This window comes from Ranitomeya imitator, chromosome 1, assembly GCF_032444005.1.
Source record: "Ranitomeya imitator isolate aRanImi1 chromosome 1, aRanImi1.pri, whole genome shotgun sequence".
In the NCBI taxonomy this organism is placed as follows: Eukaryota; Metazoa; Chordata; class Amphibia; order Anura; family Dendrobatidae; genus Ranitomeya; species Ranitomeya imitator.
The window spans coordinates 807,925,701-807,943,027 of NC_091282.1; the positions used below are offsets into that span (position 1 = coordinate 807,925,701).

The 17,327-nt window shown below is 44.3% G+C and overlaps 1 protein-coding gene across 2 annotated transcripts in view; it reads right to left on the minus strand.

The window, feature by feature from the left end:
- Positions 1-17,327, minus strand: part of CACNA1S (calcium voltage-gated channel subunit alpha1 S) — a 592,997-nt gene that overhangs the window by 508,700 nt on the left and 66,970 nt on the right. For both annotated transcript variants that reach the window (XM_069739086.1, XM_069739077.1), the window contains exon 2: positions 10,219-10,427. In XM_069739086.1, coding sequence (XP_069595187.1) covers positions 10,219-10,370 — 152 coding nt within the window. In that variant the 5' untranslated portion in view covers positions 10,371-10,427. The remainder of the gene's footprint in view (positions 1-10,218; positions 10,428-17,327) is intronic.

Sequence of the window (17,327 nt, forward strand, 5' to 3'; positions counted from 1 at the left end):
GCAGAGGAAGCTAAAGTAAGAAGTTCATTTGCTAGGAAGGGGGCCAAGATGGAGGCCCAATTACAAAGGAAGGAGACTAAGACTTTACCACAAACTTCAGCAGCATCCAATCCTGCTCAAAAGCATGGCGGGTAGCCACAAGTTCCTGATCCTAATGCAACTGCTGTTTCCTCCTGAAGTATTGAAGTTTGAGGAGAAGGAACTGGTCCTAAATGGTGTGCCAAGGTATCTCTGCTCAATGTCTATCCAGAAGGCCAACCCGACAAGGCCTCCAGAATGTATGCCATAATAGATGAGCAGAGCAACAGGTCTCTAGCAAATCCAAAACTTTTTGAGATCTTCAATATAAAGGGACAAACGACTCCATATACCCTCAACACCTGCTCTGGTCATATTGAGACTTCAGGCAGCAGTGCCTCTGAGTACATTGTCTCTTCAATCAAAGGAAATGTGCACATACTCTTGCCAACTTTAATTGAATGTGACCACATATCTGATAACAGGGAAGAAATTCCCACTCCGGAAGCCGCGCTTCATCATCCCTACTTGATGCACCTAAAGGTACCGTCACATTTAGCGACGCTGCAGCGATCTAGACAACGATCCCGATCGCTGCAGCGTCGCTGTGTGGTCGCTGGAGAGCTGTCACACAGACATCTCTCCAGCGACCAACTATGCGAAGTCCCCTGGTAACCAAGGTAAGCATCGGGTTACTAAGCCACGCTTAGTAACCCGATGTTTACCCTGGTTACCAGCGTAAACGTAAAAAAAATAAACACTATATACTTACATTCCGGTGTCTGTCCCCCGGCGCTGTGCTTCTCTGCACTGACTGTGCAGAGCGGTAGTAACCCGATGTTCACCCTGGTTACCAGGGGACCGGCATCGTTGGTCGCTGGAGAGCTGTCTGTGTGACAGCTCTCCAGCGACCACACAGCGACGCTGCAGCGATCGGGATCGTTGTCTAGATCGCTGCAGCGTCGCTTATGTGACGGTACCTTAAATCTACTGTTACATATAGAGCTTGCAGAGATTCAACATGTTATCAGAGTATATATGCAAGTATTAGTCAACAAGCAGGTATAAAACCAGATTGTGCAAGTTGTGTCCATGTAGACGATACCCTCTTCAATACGGGAAAAAGAGAATCAGGAAAGAGGATAATGGAACAAAGATAAGGTCAAGCACAATTAGTTAGGAAAGACATGCAGGTATGCTGAGCAGCTGCATCTTCCTCTACTTAGAACTTGGAGCCTAGAATGCCCATAAGTGGTGATCAGTTTCCATTGCCATTTTGGAACTGTTGGATCATCTGTCTACGAGCCAGTGGCTGTCCAGAGGAGGGTCACCCTTCAGAACTTGAAACGGGTACCTGCAAAAGACATCGCTGAATCGGTGTCACACACGCCGATTCAGCAATGTCTGCGGGAGTCCAGCGACGAAATAAAGTTCTGGACTTTATGCTCCGACCAACGATGGCACAGCAGGATCCTGACCGCTGCTGCCTGTCAAACTCAACGATATCGCTAGCCAGGACGCTGCAACGTCACGGATCGCTAGCGATATCGTTCAGTGTGACGGTACCTTAAGTAACCAGATTCCTCCTCTGGACACAAATGCTGATATTCTAATCCTACTCAGGAGAGACATCCTGAAGGCCAACAAGGTGTGTCAACAATGCAACGGCCCAGATCATACTCCATATGCCCAAAGACTCGATATAGGCTGGGTAATCGTGAGCTATGTATGTCTGGATAAGAGTCACAAAGCATCTGAAGTTAACTCCTTTAAAATGTATGCACTCCAAAATGGTCGCACAACTCACTTCAAACCATGCTCCCTTCACTATGAAGTGAAAGAAAGGTTCTCAGACTTCATCCAAGAGCCTCACATAATTCCAACTCCATATGGTGATGACTTAGGAAGAACATTGTTTCACACAACACAAGAGGACAACAAAATCGCCTTATCCATAGAAGACAAGGAATTTGTTAAAATAATGGACAGTGGATTCTTCAAGAATGAATTTGACCGTTCGGTTGCTCCCTTACCCTTCAAGGTTACAAGAACCAAGCTTCCTAACAATCGAAAACAGGCTTTATCCAGGTTCACCTCATTGCAGAGAACATTAAGAAATAAGCCTGAAATGAAGGACCATTTTGTAACCTTTAGGGACAAGATATTTCGCAATGACCATGCAGAGCCAGCTCCACCTTTGCAAGAGAATGAGGAATGCTGGTATCTACCTTCTTTTGGAGTTAATCATCAGAGAAAACCTAAACAAATCAGAGTGGTGTTCGATTCAAGCGCCAAGCATCATGGTGTATCTCTGAACGAACTTCTCCTCACTGGTCCCAAAATTACTAATAACCTGGTGGGAGTACTTATGAGATTCAGAAAAGAGCCAGTCGCTATTACTGCTGAGTGCTGACATTGAACAAATGTTCCATTGTTTCATCGTGCGACAAGACCACAGAAATTATCTCAGTTTTCTATGGCACCAAGACAACAACACCAACCAGGAAATGGTTGAATACCACATGAAGGTGCACGTGTTCGGAAACAGTCCTTCTCCTGCAGTTGCTACATACGGCCTACATAGGACTGCCTCTGATGGTGAATCAGAGTTCAGGAAGGATGCCCAACTGTTCAATGAAAAGGACTTCAGATGACGGTCTCAAATCCTTGCCCACACTGGAAGAAGCCATAGATCTGCTCAAACGGACACAAGGAATGCTTTCTAAAGCTCATTTAAGATTGCATAAAATTGCCACCAATAGTGCTGCTGTCATGAAAGCCTTTCACCCTAATGTTCATGCTGCAGAATTCAGGGACTTGAATCTAGGCTCAGACAATTCTCCAGTACAGAGAAGTCTGGACTTGAGATGGAACTTGTTAAAGGACTCCTTCAGCTTTCATATTAGTGGTGCAGAAAAAACATTTACTAAGCGAGGAGTTCTGTCAGTGGTGAACAGTCTATACAATCCTCTTGGGTTTGTTGCACCCTTGACTATACACACAAGCTTCTCTTAAGACAACTCTCATTCTATTAATGACTGGGATGTACCACTCCCTGCACACAAACAACTAAGGTGGAAGTCATGGAGGGAATCTCTTTGTGCCTTGGATAAGATCCTCATACCACGTTTTTACACTCCAGCATCCCTTGTTACGAGTCAAAGGAAAGAGATCCATATATTTTCTGATGCTTCTACTGAAGGCATTGCAGCTGTTGCCTATTTGAAGATTATAGACTCTAACAATAAAGCTCATGTTGGATTTCTATTTGGGAAGGCTAAATTGGCTCCTAAACCTGAATACACCACACTGAGACTTCAGCTCTGTGGGGCTGTGCTAGCCACAGAGATTGCAGATTTCAAACAGAACGAACTAGCTACTCACGTTGATGACACAAGATTCTACACAGACAGCAAGGTTGTTCTGGGCTACATATACAACCAGACTAAAAGCTTCTACGTCTATATCAGTAACTGCGTTGAAAGGATCAGGAAATCTTCCAAACCTGAACAATGGCAGTATGTTCCATCACATCTTAACCCTGCAGAAATATCCAATTCTGGGCACAGCTTTCTAAACTTCTTATTCTTTTTATCCTTATTACCAACCCCTTGGGTCAGGAATTTAAAAGAATTCTTGTCCTTCATTCTAAAAATAGATCTTAATTAGACATTAGCGAATTTGATCTGGTCTCTTCTTATTCTGCAAGCTATAGCGCTTACCGAATAAGCTACAGCGGGAACCCAGATATATGGAGCCCGCTGGCTGATCAACTTGTGATGGTGGGATATGGTATGTGTGTATCATTTTGTTTCTATTAATATTTTAGATTTTCATGGTGTTTCTTTTGTAGGATGAGTTGTTATTTGTTAATTGATGAATGGCTCCTGTTTGCTAATATGCTAATGACATATTGACCTAGCTTGTTGAAACAATGAGCCCCTGGGACCTTACCACCTGACCTGTGAAAAAGGAGGGGGGGGGGGGGGGTTAAAAATATCAGGGAGCTGTGCACACGTACAGTGTTTTTCGCGTTTTTTTCGCGTTTTTTCACTATAAAAACGTGATAAAAATGCGAAAAAACTACTTATATGCCTCCTATTATTTACAATGTATTCCGCATTTCTTGTGCAAATGTTGCCTTTTTTCCGCGAAAAAATCGCATCGTGGAAAAAAAAGCAACATGTTCATTAAATTTGCGGAATTGCGGTGACTCCTCACACCTAGGAATGCATTGATCTGCATACTTTCCACATGGGGCTGTGCACACCATGCAGGAAGTAAGCAGATTATGTGCGGTTGGTACCCAGGGTGGAGGAGAGGAGACTCTCCTCCACGGACTGGGCACCATATAATTGGTTAAAAAAAAAAGAATTAAAAAAAAAACAGTAGTATACTCACCTTCGATGTCTTCCTGCCTCTCAGCGGTGCACGCTGCCGCTTCCGTTCCTATAGATACTCTGTGTGAAGGACCTGCGATGACGTCGTGGTCTTGTGATTGGTCACGTGACCGCTCACGTGACCGCTCACGTGACCGCGACGTCATGGAAGGTCCTGCACACACACACCATCTATAGCAACGGACGCCGCTGAGGAGATCGGCTCTCTGCGGGTGAGTATAACCATTTTTTTAATTTTATTTTATTATTTTTAAACATTCTATCCTTTACTATTGATGCTGCATAGGCAGCATCTATAGTAAAAAGTTGTTCACACTTGTCAAACACTATGTTTGACAAGTGTGACCAACCTGTCAGTCAGTTTTCCAAGCGATGCTACAGATCGCTTGAAAAACTTTAGCATTCTGCAAGCTAATTATGCTTGCAAAATGCTAAGAAAACCGGGAGAAAAACGCAAAAAAAAAAATGCGGATTTCTTGCAGAAAATTTCTGGTTTTCTTCAGGAAATTTCTGCAAGAAATCCTGACGGGTGCACATACCCTAAGGCACAAGATCAGATCCTGTGTGGAACCATGATGTGAATGAACACAAACTGTAAAGCGCTGCAGAATATGTTAGCGCTATATAAAAATAAAGATTATTAATGAACACAGCACCTCAGAGAAAAAGAGAGAATATGGACTATGTTATCCTCTCTCTGCTGGATTGTTGGACTCTCATCTCCCAGGACTTTTATCCTGTCACTGAACTGCATTCAGGTTCTGCACTATCTTATCCTCTGTGTGGTGGATTGTATATGGACCTTTTTTATTTTTGCCTAAATAAAGGTCTTGGAATTGTTCACTATTCTCTTGCTCTGTTGATTGTGTGATACCGGAGAAGGACTCCGTGACACAACTGTTCAGCTCTGCAGCTGCATGTGTCGTGGCTGTGTGACAGGCACAACACATGCTTGGACAGCCCAACACACAGGCTCTCCATGCATGTGTTGTGACTGTGAAACAGCCACTACACATGCAGCTGCGGAGCCAAACAGCTGATCAGCCGTCACGCTCCATGTATCCAGGTTTCCACTGTAGCTTATTCGGTAAGCGACATAGCTTGCCGAATAAGCAGGGACCCGATCAAATTTGCTCATCTCTAATCTTAGGTGAAGTTAGGGGTCTCTCCACATAATATCTGTTCAATACATAACTGACAGAGCTTTATCTCCTAGGTAACAGGCAACTCTTCATCACAGAGCGCACAATCCCTGTGCTTGACCTTTGCTACACACTTTTGTCCCGGATTTGGAGGAGGGATCATATGAGTTGATAGAGCTCCTCTGGAGGCCGCAGATTCGTCCACCTTGCTGGAGTCTCTGATCTGCTGCATAAACCTGCTGCTTCTTCCCTCCGAACATCCACTGCTGCCGCTGCCACGCTCAGGACGCCCTGAAGTTGTTTGGGAATCTTCATGCTGCCGCACATTTTGCTGCTACTTGTGTGGCTTCTGCTGCAGCTGCTGCTGTTGTTCTGGCTCCTGTGACTCGACCTACATTTTACCTGAAAGGATCGCTGGAGTTATGGTAGAATGATCTCCTGGTGGTCTAAACATTTTAAAACGGGACTAGCCAACAGTGTGTCCCTTCCAGCTTCCTCTGGCTCCATCACCAGAAATTACTTACGGTCAGGGCCGGACAGGCCATCTGGCAATTCTGGCAAATGCCAGAAGAGCCTGTCTGGTCATGGGCCGCCTGGTCTGCTATGTTGTTAACAGATTTGGTGTTCTCAAGACACCCATACTGTTAAGAGTTGTGATGGAGCACAAAGTCACCCACTCCATTTCTTATCCCAGCAGGCCACAGGAATGATTAGAAATATTGGTCTTGTAGTAAATCTTCATCCAGAGTAACATTAGCAATATATTCCATCTAGTGCTCGGGGACGGGGACAGCATTGGCCAGTATGATTTCCATTGCCAGGGCTGAATTTCGTTCCCAGTCCATACCTGCCCCTGGTGCTTGCCTGACCCTGGTGCTTGCGTCATAAGGAAGCACCGTCCAGCACGTCCCCATGCATGCGCAGGAAGGGACGTGGAAGCCAGCAAGCCACCGATTGTGACGCTGCGGCTGGGTTCCTTTCACTCACCCAAAAAGGCCCCCTGGACCCAGCAATGGCCCTTCAGGATCCTGCACCAGCTGAGGCAGGACCAGGCCTAGAACATTTCCGAAGTCCATCTTCTTCTTTTCAGGTATGCCCAAAGAATGATTCCCTCATCAAGGACAGGAAACCAACTGATGCGAGGGAAAGGCATTTCCCTTTCATTCTGTAGATTTCCTGTCCTTAAAGGGTGGGTCCCCTCTCTCCCTGGTGCTGTCTTACATAAGAGAAAAAAGAAAGAAACAACTCAAAGAGGATGTTGCCTATAAGGTACCTTGGTGTAAACGTTTACTTGATGATATTTACTATGTCTCATCAACATTGTGGTTCCTGTATGGCCTGCAGTCTGATAAATACTGATAGCAAAAACTCCCAACATCTCCTTACCATTGTTAAGAGTTCATGAGATACCTATGTATATGGGTCTGACTTGACATTACAATTGATTGCTGTACTAAGTTTGGTTATGAATTCATGTAGCGATGGTAGTTCTGATGATGTATACATGTACTTATGATGGTGCTGGTGGTGTATTTATTTACTTACAGTGGTTCTCATGATGTATTCATGTACTGATTGAGGTTCTGTTGAAGTATTAATGTACTAATGGTAGATCTGATGAGTCATTCATGTACTGATGGTGGTTCTGGTGACATATACATATGCTGGTGTTAGAAAACAGCACCAGAACAACCATTACTTCGTCAATACATCACCAGAACTGCCATCAGAACAGGAATATGGCATCAGTACCACCATCAGTTTTATTGCAAACTGTATTTGTCGCATACCAGATGTAAAAACCATCAGACATATCTCTTTATCTATTTAGTCTGTTTAGTTTCCATTAGGGTATTTGTCAAATGCTGGACACCTTAATTGAAACCAATTGTCACTCTTTATAATTAAGTTATATTAGTTTCCATAACTGTCCTTTTGTCTGACATATAAAATATAGGATGTCAGGGATGAATATCACTATTTGTCCCTGATAGTGTGTAAATGGTTCCCAAACAGTGAATGATTCTATATTTAAGCTTGAATAATCATTCTCTGTTGAGCCTCACCCTAAAGTACATCATTTTTTTAACTTTTGATGGTGTTATTAGGTGAAAAAAGTAACAATTCTAATGGAAGTGGTCATCAGAGCTTGTAGCCTGACCCATCAGAGTGGGAGGGGGTGCATTAGGGCTTCTTTTACTTTGCTCTGTGACCCATGGCTTACTTAGGGGCTAAGGGTTAATTGTGGGTGGGAAGGGGATGTCATTAGCTGAATTGCCTAGAACAACAAAATACCCTGTCCTGCCCTTGGGGGTCAGTAACAATGTAACAGCAGCATTTTTCAAAATACTGCAAATGACTGTCATATAACTCAGCAAAGTAATAGGCTTGCTGTTTCTGTAAATCCCAGGGTAGCTTCAAATCCCAGAGAGACAGAAGAGTCTGGGAATATAAACTGATGACGACCTTTGACACTCACACTGCAGGAATGAATGTGTCGCATGAATTTATGTCTTTTTACATCATCTAAGGAACTTGCCCCTTGGACCATGTGGGGTCATCACAACAGAGACCCTAATCACAGGACAATAAAACAATCCTTATCTATGAATTGGCCCAATATTTATGGACGTAACTGTTTATCACCCATGGTAATTCTGCTGCATGTCACCTGTCTTATCCATGGTGTTTCCCCTTTTTTTTTTCTATGCCATGTTGTGCATAAATATGTGATTCTTCAGAATTTGTTTTAGTCATAGCCTGATGAAGAGACCTGTGTAGTCTCGAAAGCTTGCAATTTACCATCTTTTTAGTTAGCCATTAAAAGGTATCAATCACTGAGGACTCTCAATTCTAAATATTTTTCTATCTACTGGCTAACACGGTACCAAGATATATTTCTTTTATGTAAATCCCACTAAGGTGAGTAGAGAGAGAGATAGTCACCTCTCCATTGTTTCTCCACCTGGCTTCTGGGGGTTGATGACCCACATTTTGGAGATTTATGTGGGTTCCTTTGGTGAATAAATGATAAATGTGTTAAGTAGAAATATCCCTTAAATTATTTCTCATGGAGATTGTGGCTGTCTTGGAGAAATACTTACCCGCAGGTGCACTCTTTTCAGTACCCCAGAGAGGAAAATCTTGTTTTTGGTGCATGTTATGATGGTTTAGAATGGTTGGAACATCTGTCTCTTAAGGTACCTTCACACTAAGCGACGCTGCAGCGATACCGACAACAATGTCGATCGCTGCAGCGTCGCTGTTTGGTCGCTGGAGAGCTGTCACACAGACAGCTCTCCAGCGACCAACGATGCCGGTAACCAGGGTAAACATCGGGTTACTAAGCGCAGGGCCGCGCTTAGTAACCCGATGTTTACCATGGTTACCATCGTAAAAGTAAAAAAAACAAACACTACAACATACTTACCTTCAGCTGTCTGTCCCCGGCGCTGTGCTTTCCTGCACTGACTGTGAGCACAGCGGCCGGAAAGTAGAGCGGTGACGTCACCGCTCTGCTTTCCGGCTGGCCGTCGCTGACACAGGATGCAGGAGGAGTGCAGAGAAGCACAGCGCCGGGGACAGACAGCTGAAGGTAAGTATGTAGTGTTTGTTTTTTTTACGCTGGTAACCAGGGTAAACATCGGGTTACTAAGCGTGGCCCTGCGCTTAGTAACCCGATGTTTACCCTGGTTACCGGTGAAGACATCGCTGAATCGGCGTCACACACGCCGATTCAGCGATGTCTGCAGGGAGTCTAGCGACGAAATAAAGTTCTGGACTTTCTGCAGCGACCAACGATGGCACAGCAGGGGCCTGATCGCTGCTGCCTGTCAAACACAACGATATCGCTAGCCAGGACGCTGCAACGTCACGGATTGCTAGCGATATCGTTGTGAAGTTGTTTAGTGTGAAGGTACCTTTAGACTACAATGAAGATAGTTGAGCTTATGCATGGCCACCTTGATTTTTTATGAAGAATCAATGGGGAGCAGGAGCTCCAGATATGACTAAAATACAGAAGTTGAAAGTCCACAATATTTAAAGGGTTTTCTAGCCCAAGTTTAACATTGAAATTCTCAAAGTGTATAAACCAGGATTATGCCCCATTTCAATGTGCTGGTGGCAGTCATGCCCACTTTTTTCAGCTTCCCTTGAGATAACTGAAAAAGAAAGGCAATGCACGTGTTTTCACAGCCAAACTTCTTGGCTCTATACCTTAGCTTGCTTAAAAATTATCCCCTCATGGCTTCTTTATTCTACTGTACTACTTGGAATATGTCAGTGCACTAGAACCTGCATTAATCTGTGCATCATTTATTAAAGCATTTAATTTTTACTTGCCTCAATAGTGTTTTAACTGGTTTTATGACTAACCACTATGCTAACATTTCTGCACTTCTTAGTTTGTCCCTATTCCTTCTCTTTATATTGTCAGTGAAGGTGATAGTAATATATGTTCAGATATAAACATTTTTTTCTGAAATGTTTGTAAAATAGCTTGCTTAGTTTATTGCATGCATGCATCTTCGTTGCACAAATTAATTGTCTCTAGTATTAAAATACCCTAATGAAAAATGAAAGCCAACAACATATTTGCTCTAACAAAAATAGGCCTGCATTATTAATCACTCAATATTTAACTTGTTAAAGGATACTTCCATTCTACAATGTTTATGCAGCCTTTTCTGAATGGGTTCTGAAGGCTCAAACAAAACAATGAGCGAAGAGGACGTGGAGATGGTGGTACTAAAGGTTTCCTCTTTTTCTTCTGTTGTCCCTCTTCGGCAGCTGCTCCCTTAAGATCCATATTTTCTGCAGTACCTTTAGGCTCTCTTGCTGTTCTTATCCCTTATACAGCCAGAATCTAGAACACATAAAAATCAAATTCTATTAAAGGTCTGCGGCAACATTTATATCAATATCAACAAGCAATCAAAATAATTGTATTTACATCAACATCATCTGATTTATTGGAGGTAATGTTTTTTATATTGCAAGCTTTTTTCCTTCCCCTTTATTAAATATGTTAATTGTGGGTGAATAGAGGAGCCCTACAATAATCTCATCAACAAATTTGTGTTAACCATTATCCCATCAAATATTTGTTAGCCAGTCTAGAAGTTGGCAAGACTAGAGATGCTGGAAGCTAAGAAATAAGCACAAGTTTTCCTATGTGATTACAATAGAAAAGAGAGCTAGCATTGGGAGGGAGCACAGCTGTAGTACATATAGTTTGACATATAGACATTTTGTGGATTTTGTTGCTACACTTTTCATTGCAGTGAAAATTTTGAAATTTAAAAAAATATTACAAAGAGTACCAAAAGAATCCAAAAAGCAGTAATGTATGACCCCTATATTATGCCAGAATGGCATCTTATTTGTAGCTGGACTGCCCATCCAGTAATCTTGGCATTAACACTGTAAATGAATGTGCTTACACAAAAATTAATTCTCACTTTATCATGTTTGTGCCACTGCGAGATTAAATATATCTTAACCAATCAGAATTCTTAAAAGAGGTTATCCACTATGATGTGTGCGCTGAGCACTCTGGGACTCATGTGATATTGCTATGTCACGTGACCCCTGCAGCCAATCAGCAGCCACTTATCTGTCACTTCCTTCAGACAAAACTAACAGCTGGAAGTGAAAGCTGCTGCTGCTGCTCTCTGACATCTTAATAACATGCATCCCACTGATTTTGAGATTTTTTTTTAGTGATATATTGTACTTCATGATAGTGGTAAAATTTGTTTGATATGACTTGGGTTTATTTCTGAAAAGATCAGAAATTTGGCGAAAATGTGAAAAAATTTGCAATTTTCAAACTTTTAATTTTTATGCCCTAAAATCAGAGAGTTATATCACATAAATTAGGCTACTTTCACACTAGCGTCGGAATCTCCCCGTCGCAATGCGTCGGACCGAGATTCCGACGCTAGCGTTTAACGCACTGCACAACGGAGGCAGCGGATGCATTTCTCCGGCACATCCGCTGCCCCATTATGAGGTGCGGGGAGGTGGGGGCGGAGTTCCGGCCACGCATGCGCGGTCAGAAAAAGCGGTCCGTCAGGAGCAAAAAACGTTACATGTAGCGTTTTTTGCTCCCGACGGTCTGCCAAAGCACGACGCATCCGTCGCACGACGGATGCGACGTGTGGCAATCCGTCGCAATGCGTCGTCAATACAAGTCTATGGGGAAAAAACGCATCCTGCAAGCACTTTTGCAGGATGCGTTTTTTCTGCAAAATGACGTATTGTGATGGATTGCAGATAACGCTAGTGTGAAAGTAGCCTTAGTTAAAGTGGTTGTCCAGTCAAAACCGATAAGTCTGCAATCACTCTGTGTGACTGCAGACTTATGAATTTACTTTTTCAGACCTGGGAACAGAGGGCATGTATGAGCGGCCTCACTTCAAATAATTGTATAGAGCCGAGGCCGCGCCCCGTCTAGTTATGTGGATTGCCAGTGGGAGCATCTGTCTAGTGGGTGTGGCCTCGCTCAATACAAGTGTAAGGAGAGTGAGGCCGCGGTAACTGTTTGGGAGAATGTATAACTCATATATACAATCCATTACAGGGTCTGATACCTGCGAATCCCCGCAGCACATAGTTTGAGCGCTGGGTGGATTCAACAGTAAAGAGGACGGAGGATACCACTAGATAGATGGCATCCACACATTTACTATTCAAAATCATTTGGGATAATATTGGGGTACAGGCATCAGGCCCTATTTCCTAATCCAAATAGTTTGGGCTAATACTGTGTTGCAGGCAGGACTCAGGAGGCCAGATTTACTAATCATAATTGTTTGGGCTAATAATCTGGAGGAGGCATAAGGCCTCATTTCATAGTCAAAATAGTATTGGATAATACTCGGGTGCAGGCACCAGCCCACATTTCATAATATAAATCCTTTGTGCTAATACTGGGCTGCAGGAACCAGGCCTCATTTCATAACCCAAACTGTTTGGGATAAAACTCTGGTGCAGGAACCAGGCCTGAATTTATAATCCAAATAATTTGGGATAATAGTCTGTTGCAGGCACCAGATCACATATCATGATGCAAATCATTATAAAATGTTCTACTGTGAGTCAATTGATCAGTCAACAACCTGTGCTACTTTCCTTACATTTTTCTACCAATAGTACTCTATGAAACTCTTTATTTGTGGCATCTGAGTGTGGCTGGGAAAAATAAACAAAACATGTTGCATGAGGTATCAGGGCTCCCAGCAAAGAAGGCATACACTGCTCCCTTAGCCACCAGGAAATGGAGAATGAAGAGGAGCAGGAGGGGGTGCAGGAACTGCTGTAGGAGGTGGAGGAAACCCTGATAGGAATAGGGCTTGCAGTCCTTGGCGTCGGGAGCACATGCACCGTGGTTTAGCAGTGTCAGCCACAGATCTGCCTGCTCTTTCAGAGCTGTCCACAACTCTTCAGCATTGTGCTTTTTGTCACCTAAGCATACTAGCTTCAGCACAACCTGTTGCCGCTTGGCTGAGGCAGTGCTGCAGTGCTTCCTGCTTGTGACTGATGTGGTCATTTTGGAGATGAAGGCTGAAGAGGAGGAGGAGGTGCAGGAGCTGTAGACTGTGGGGGCAACCCTGATTGACCTAGCACCCGCAATCCTCGGGGACAGGAGGACATGTTCCATCCCAAGGTCTGACTGGGTCCCGGCTTCCACTATGTTAACCCAGTGTGACGTCAGCGAGATGTACCGTCCCTGCCCACAAACACTTGTCCACATGTCCGTGGTTAGGTAGACTTTTCCAGTATTGAGGGCACGGCTAATGTTGTGGGACACAAGCTTGTGTAATCCGGGGATGGCACACCAGAAGAAATAGTGGCGGCTGGGGATCGAGTACCGAGGGACAGTCGCTGCCATCAGGTAACGGAAAGCTTCCATCTCCATGAGCCTGAAAGGCAACATTTCGAATGCAAGCAGTCGAGAAATGTTTGAATTTAGTAGCGTGGCCTGTGGGGCGTTGGCTGCATATTTGTGCTTGCGTTCCAACGACTGCAGTGTTGACAACTGAACGCTGCGCTGGGACAAGGACGTGGACGTGCTTGATGATGGTGCTAGTTGAGTGTGTGCAACAACAGGAGCAGGGCAGGAGGCGTCTTTGTATTCACCATGGACAGGGGATTGACTTGCAGGCACAACAGCAGGAGAAGCAGTGGTGTCATCCGCAGACACTGTTCCTGGACCCTGGGGTTTGGCCAACAAGGTCGGGTGCTTTGATGCCATGTGCCTGATCATGCTGGTGGTGTCAGGCTGGTAGTTTTGCTACCTCTGCCGATGCTGACCTGGCAGGTGGTGCAAATGGCCTTTTTGGGGTTATCGGCAGAGTCTTTAAAAAACAACCAGACTCGGGAAGACCTAACAGTTCTACTGCCAAATTTCATCATGTTGGTGTTACAGCCCGGTTACCCACCTTCTGTCTGCGGCCACCACACTGCTTCTTGCCTGTTGGGGTGCTTTGACTCCCTCCCCCTGTGTGCTGCTGTCCTTGCTCTGCATGTCCTCCTGCCAGCTTTGGTCAGTTACTATATCATCCACCCCCTTATCTTCCACTTATGCACCCTTGTCCTCCTCCTGACTTTCTGGCAATTGTGTCTCATTATCGTCCACCTCTTGTGACACGTTCTCACCTTCGCCTTTGTGTGACCGTGGCTGTGCAAATGTTGGGGCATTGCTACATGCTAACCCCTCTTGCCCCATTTCAAGTGTACTGGGCGAGAGGCCTTGAAACTATAAATGGAAAAATGAACAGATCTTCAGAGTGTCCAAGTGTGGGATCAGTTGTCTCCGGGCACTCCGCATGGTGGAACGAGGATCAGAGTGGGGAATATACGCTCTAGACTCACAGCGGTGGTGGTGGCAAACTGACTGGAAACATTATCCGCTATCCAACCAACAACCTTTTGACACTGATCTGGGTTCAATACTGGTGGGCTACTGCGGTCCCCTTGTAATTGGGACAGGAAGGTCAGGCGGGAAGATGTGGGTGTTTGTTGTGGCACAATTTCAGCTTGCCCACGGCCTCAGCCTCTGCATACATCATCACAATCACGCCCAGTTCCCCGTCCCTTGCCACGTGCCTTGCCCATTTTAAATGGAGGACAATATTTTGGACGGTCACTACAAATGGCTGAGTTTAAAATAGGTGGCCTGTAGGTAACTATTTTTATTTTTCAGCCAACTGGTGTCAATAACTTGTTTAAGACACTCCAAAAAAATTTTCCAGCAGCCCAGAAATGACAGAATTTTCTGCACATTCAGATGTGATCGCTGTGACGGCCAAACCCCTGTTTAAAATAAATGCCCTGCAGGTAACTATTTTTTTCAACAAACTGGTGTCAATAACTTGTATAAGACACTCCAACAAAATTTTACAGTAGCCCAGAAATGGCAGAATTTGCTGTACACTCAGATGTGATCGCTCTGACAGCCAAACCCCTGTTTAAAATAGCTGGAATTTTACATTTGTAATACGGAAAGGATCTGGATGTATTCTGCAGTGCCAACAAATGGAGCAAAAATACAGTGTGCTCTGGATTGCTTTTGAAGAAAATAATCAGGATTAAGATGCAAAAAAAATTATTCCTGGCCCCTGATACCAGGGGCTATGTAAATACGGTAAATATCTGTAATAGGCAGCAGCAAACAGTACTGCAATGAAGTCTGCCACATACACTGCCTGCCTACCTAGCAGTGATATCTATGGCTCTATGCACTTTGATTAATCCTCAGAAAGACTGTTTGTTTAGATGGATTTGTGTAGTAAAGATGGTATACTCACACTAATTAAAACAACACCAAATCTGTCCCTATCTCTGCAGCAACTGTCCCTACACTGCCTAAGTCCGGAGTTGACTGTGACGAGCAGGGCAGTGCCAGGTCTGATATACAGCCTGATGTCGCTGTGCAGCCAGTCAATCACTGTAATGCCACAACTAACATGGTTGCGGGATTACAGTGTGTGGCAGACAATTCCTGCATGTGGATGGGCTCTGTAAAGAGCGCCAAACATTCAAGGCAGTGACCCAAACTCCTGCCGAGCAACCCCGGAAATGCTCGCCGTTCGCCGAACATCTCGAGCACTGAGATGCTCGGGTGAGCACTGAGCACTTCTGGGCATGCTCGCTCATCACTACTTCTGATCTTTTATAAAGCATAGCAATGCAGGAGCCACTCGACAACAGAGTTGTGACATTAGCTCTGACTTGACTGAAACCGTTTTTGATTCATTATGGATCCTATCACTGCTCTGAAAGGGCAACTGCAGCAGCTCAGCATGGAGGTGGCAGACCTAGGTGTTTTTAGGGAGCTCATCTGTTTAGGGCGGCCATCACATTCCCTAATTGAAGTCCTTTTTAGAGATGAGCGAATATTTCAATGTTCAGTTTGGATTACAATCACCCAATTTGCAATATTCACCAATTAATTCATTGAATATTCACCGAACATAACCAAACGCCATTCAGGTCAATGGGAGGCAAAAATGCACAACACCTTATAACGGCCTCAAATGTTGCCAAAATACATCAAATGAGGGGCAGACACCAGGAAAGTGGCCTCAATTCACCCACAGTATTAATTGTAGCATGGCATGGCAGCAATCAGCCAGGCATGAGGTATCAGGGTCTGGGACAGCATTTACAGCTTTCAATTGAATGTCACAGTAAGACGAGGTGGGTGAGGGATCTGTGTAGGCTTCCTGTGCTGGGAGCCCTGATACCACATGCAACAGCTCAACCTGCTTTCATACTCAGCCACACTCAGGTGGCACAAATATCATATAAATTTTGTAGACTACTATTGTCAGAAAAATCTAAGGATAGTACCATGAGCAGTTGACTCCAAGGAAGTGGAGGCCTACTGCTACAGGCAACACGCATGTGGCATCATGTGGCAAAGTGGCATCAATTGCAATAGAGTAGAACTATTATAGCGGGGACCTACACCTCTTCCACTACAACCAGATGGTTGTACAGATGGAGACTGTAACGGGCAAGGTGGTGGAATCACTGTTCTGTATCCCTCTGAAAGCCTGGAAGGTGCATAATTAGATGACCTACCAAATCCCTACTCGGAAAAGTGGCTGCAGGTGAAAACTGCAACCCAAGGAGGGACAAAGAGGTGGCACCAGGTGCTACTCTATGGCTGACCTATGGAAGGTGGCAGCTGACCCCCTACAGCAGGTAAGCTGCTACAGTCCGAAGGAGAGATGAAAAATGCAGGCAGGCACTGTAGGGACTCTGGAACCATGGGTGCAGATGGGACCAGCGGAGGAACAGTAAAGCACTGGCAGGTGCGATACTGGACCGACTGATGGAGAGAAGAGCACAGACAGGTATGAGCGGATAGGTGCAGACAGGTAAGAGCAGACAGGTACAGGGTAGACAAGCAGACAGGGGGACCTGGGGAACCTGACAACTACACTGCGTGCAGAATTATTAGGCAACTTGTATTTTAGAGGATTATTTTTTTTATTGATCAACAACTATGTTCTCAATCAACCCAAAAGACTCACAAATAAAAGCTTAAATATTTTGGGAAGTTGGAGTGGTTTTTTTTTATTTGGTTATCTTAGGAGGATATCTGTTTGTGCAGGTAACTATTACTGTGCAGAATTATTAGACAACTTAATAAAAACCAAATATAATCCCATCTCACTTGTTTATTTTCACTCGGTAAACCAATATAACTGCACAAAGTTTAGAAATAAACATTTCTGACATGCAAAAACAA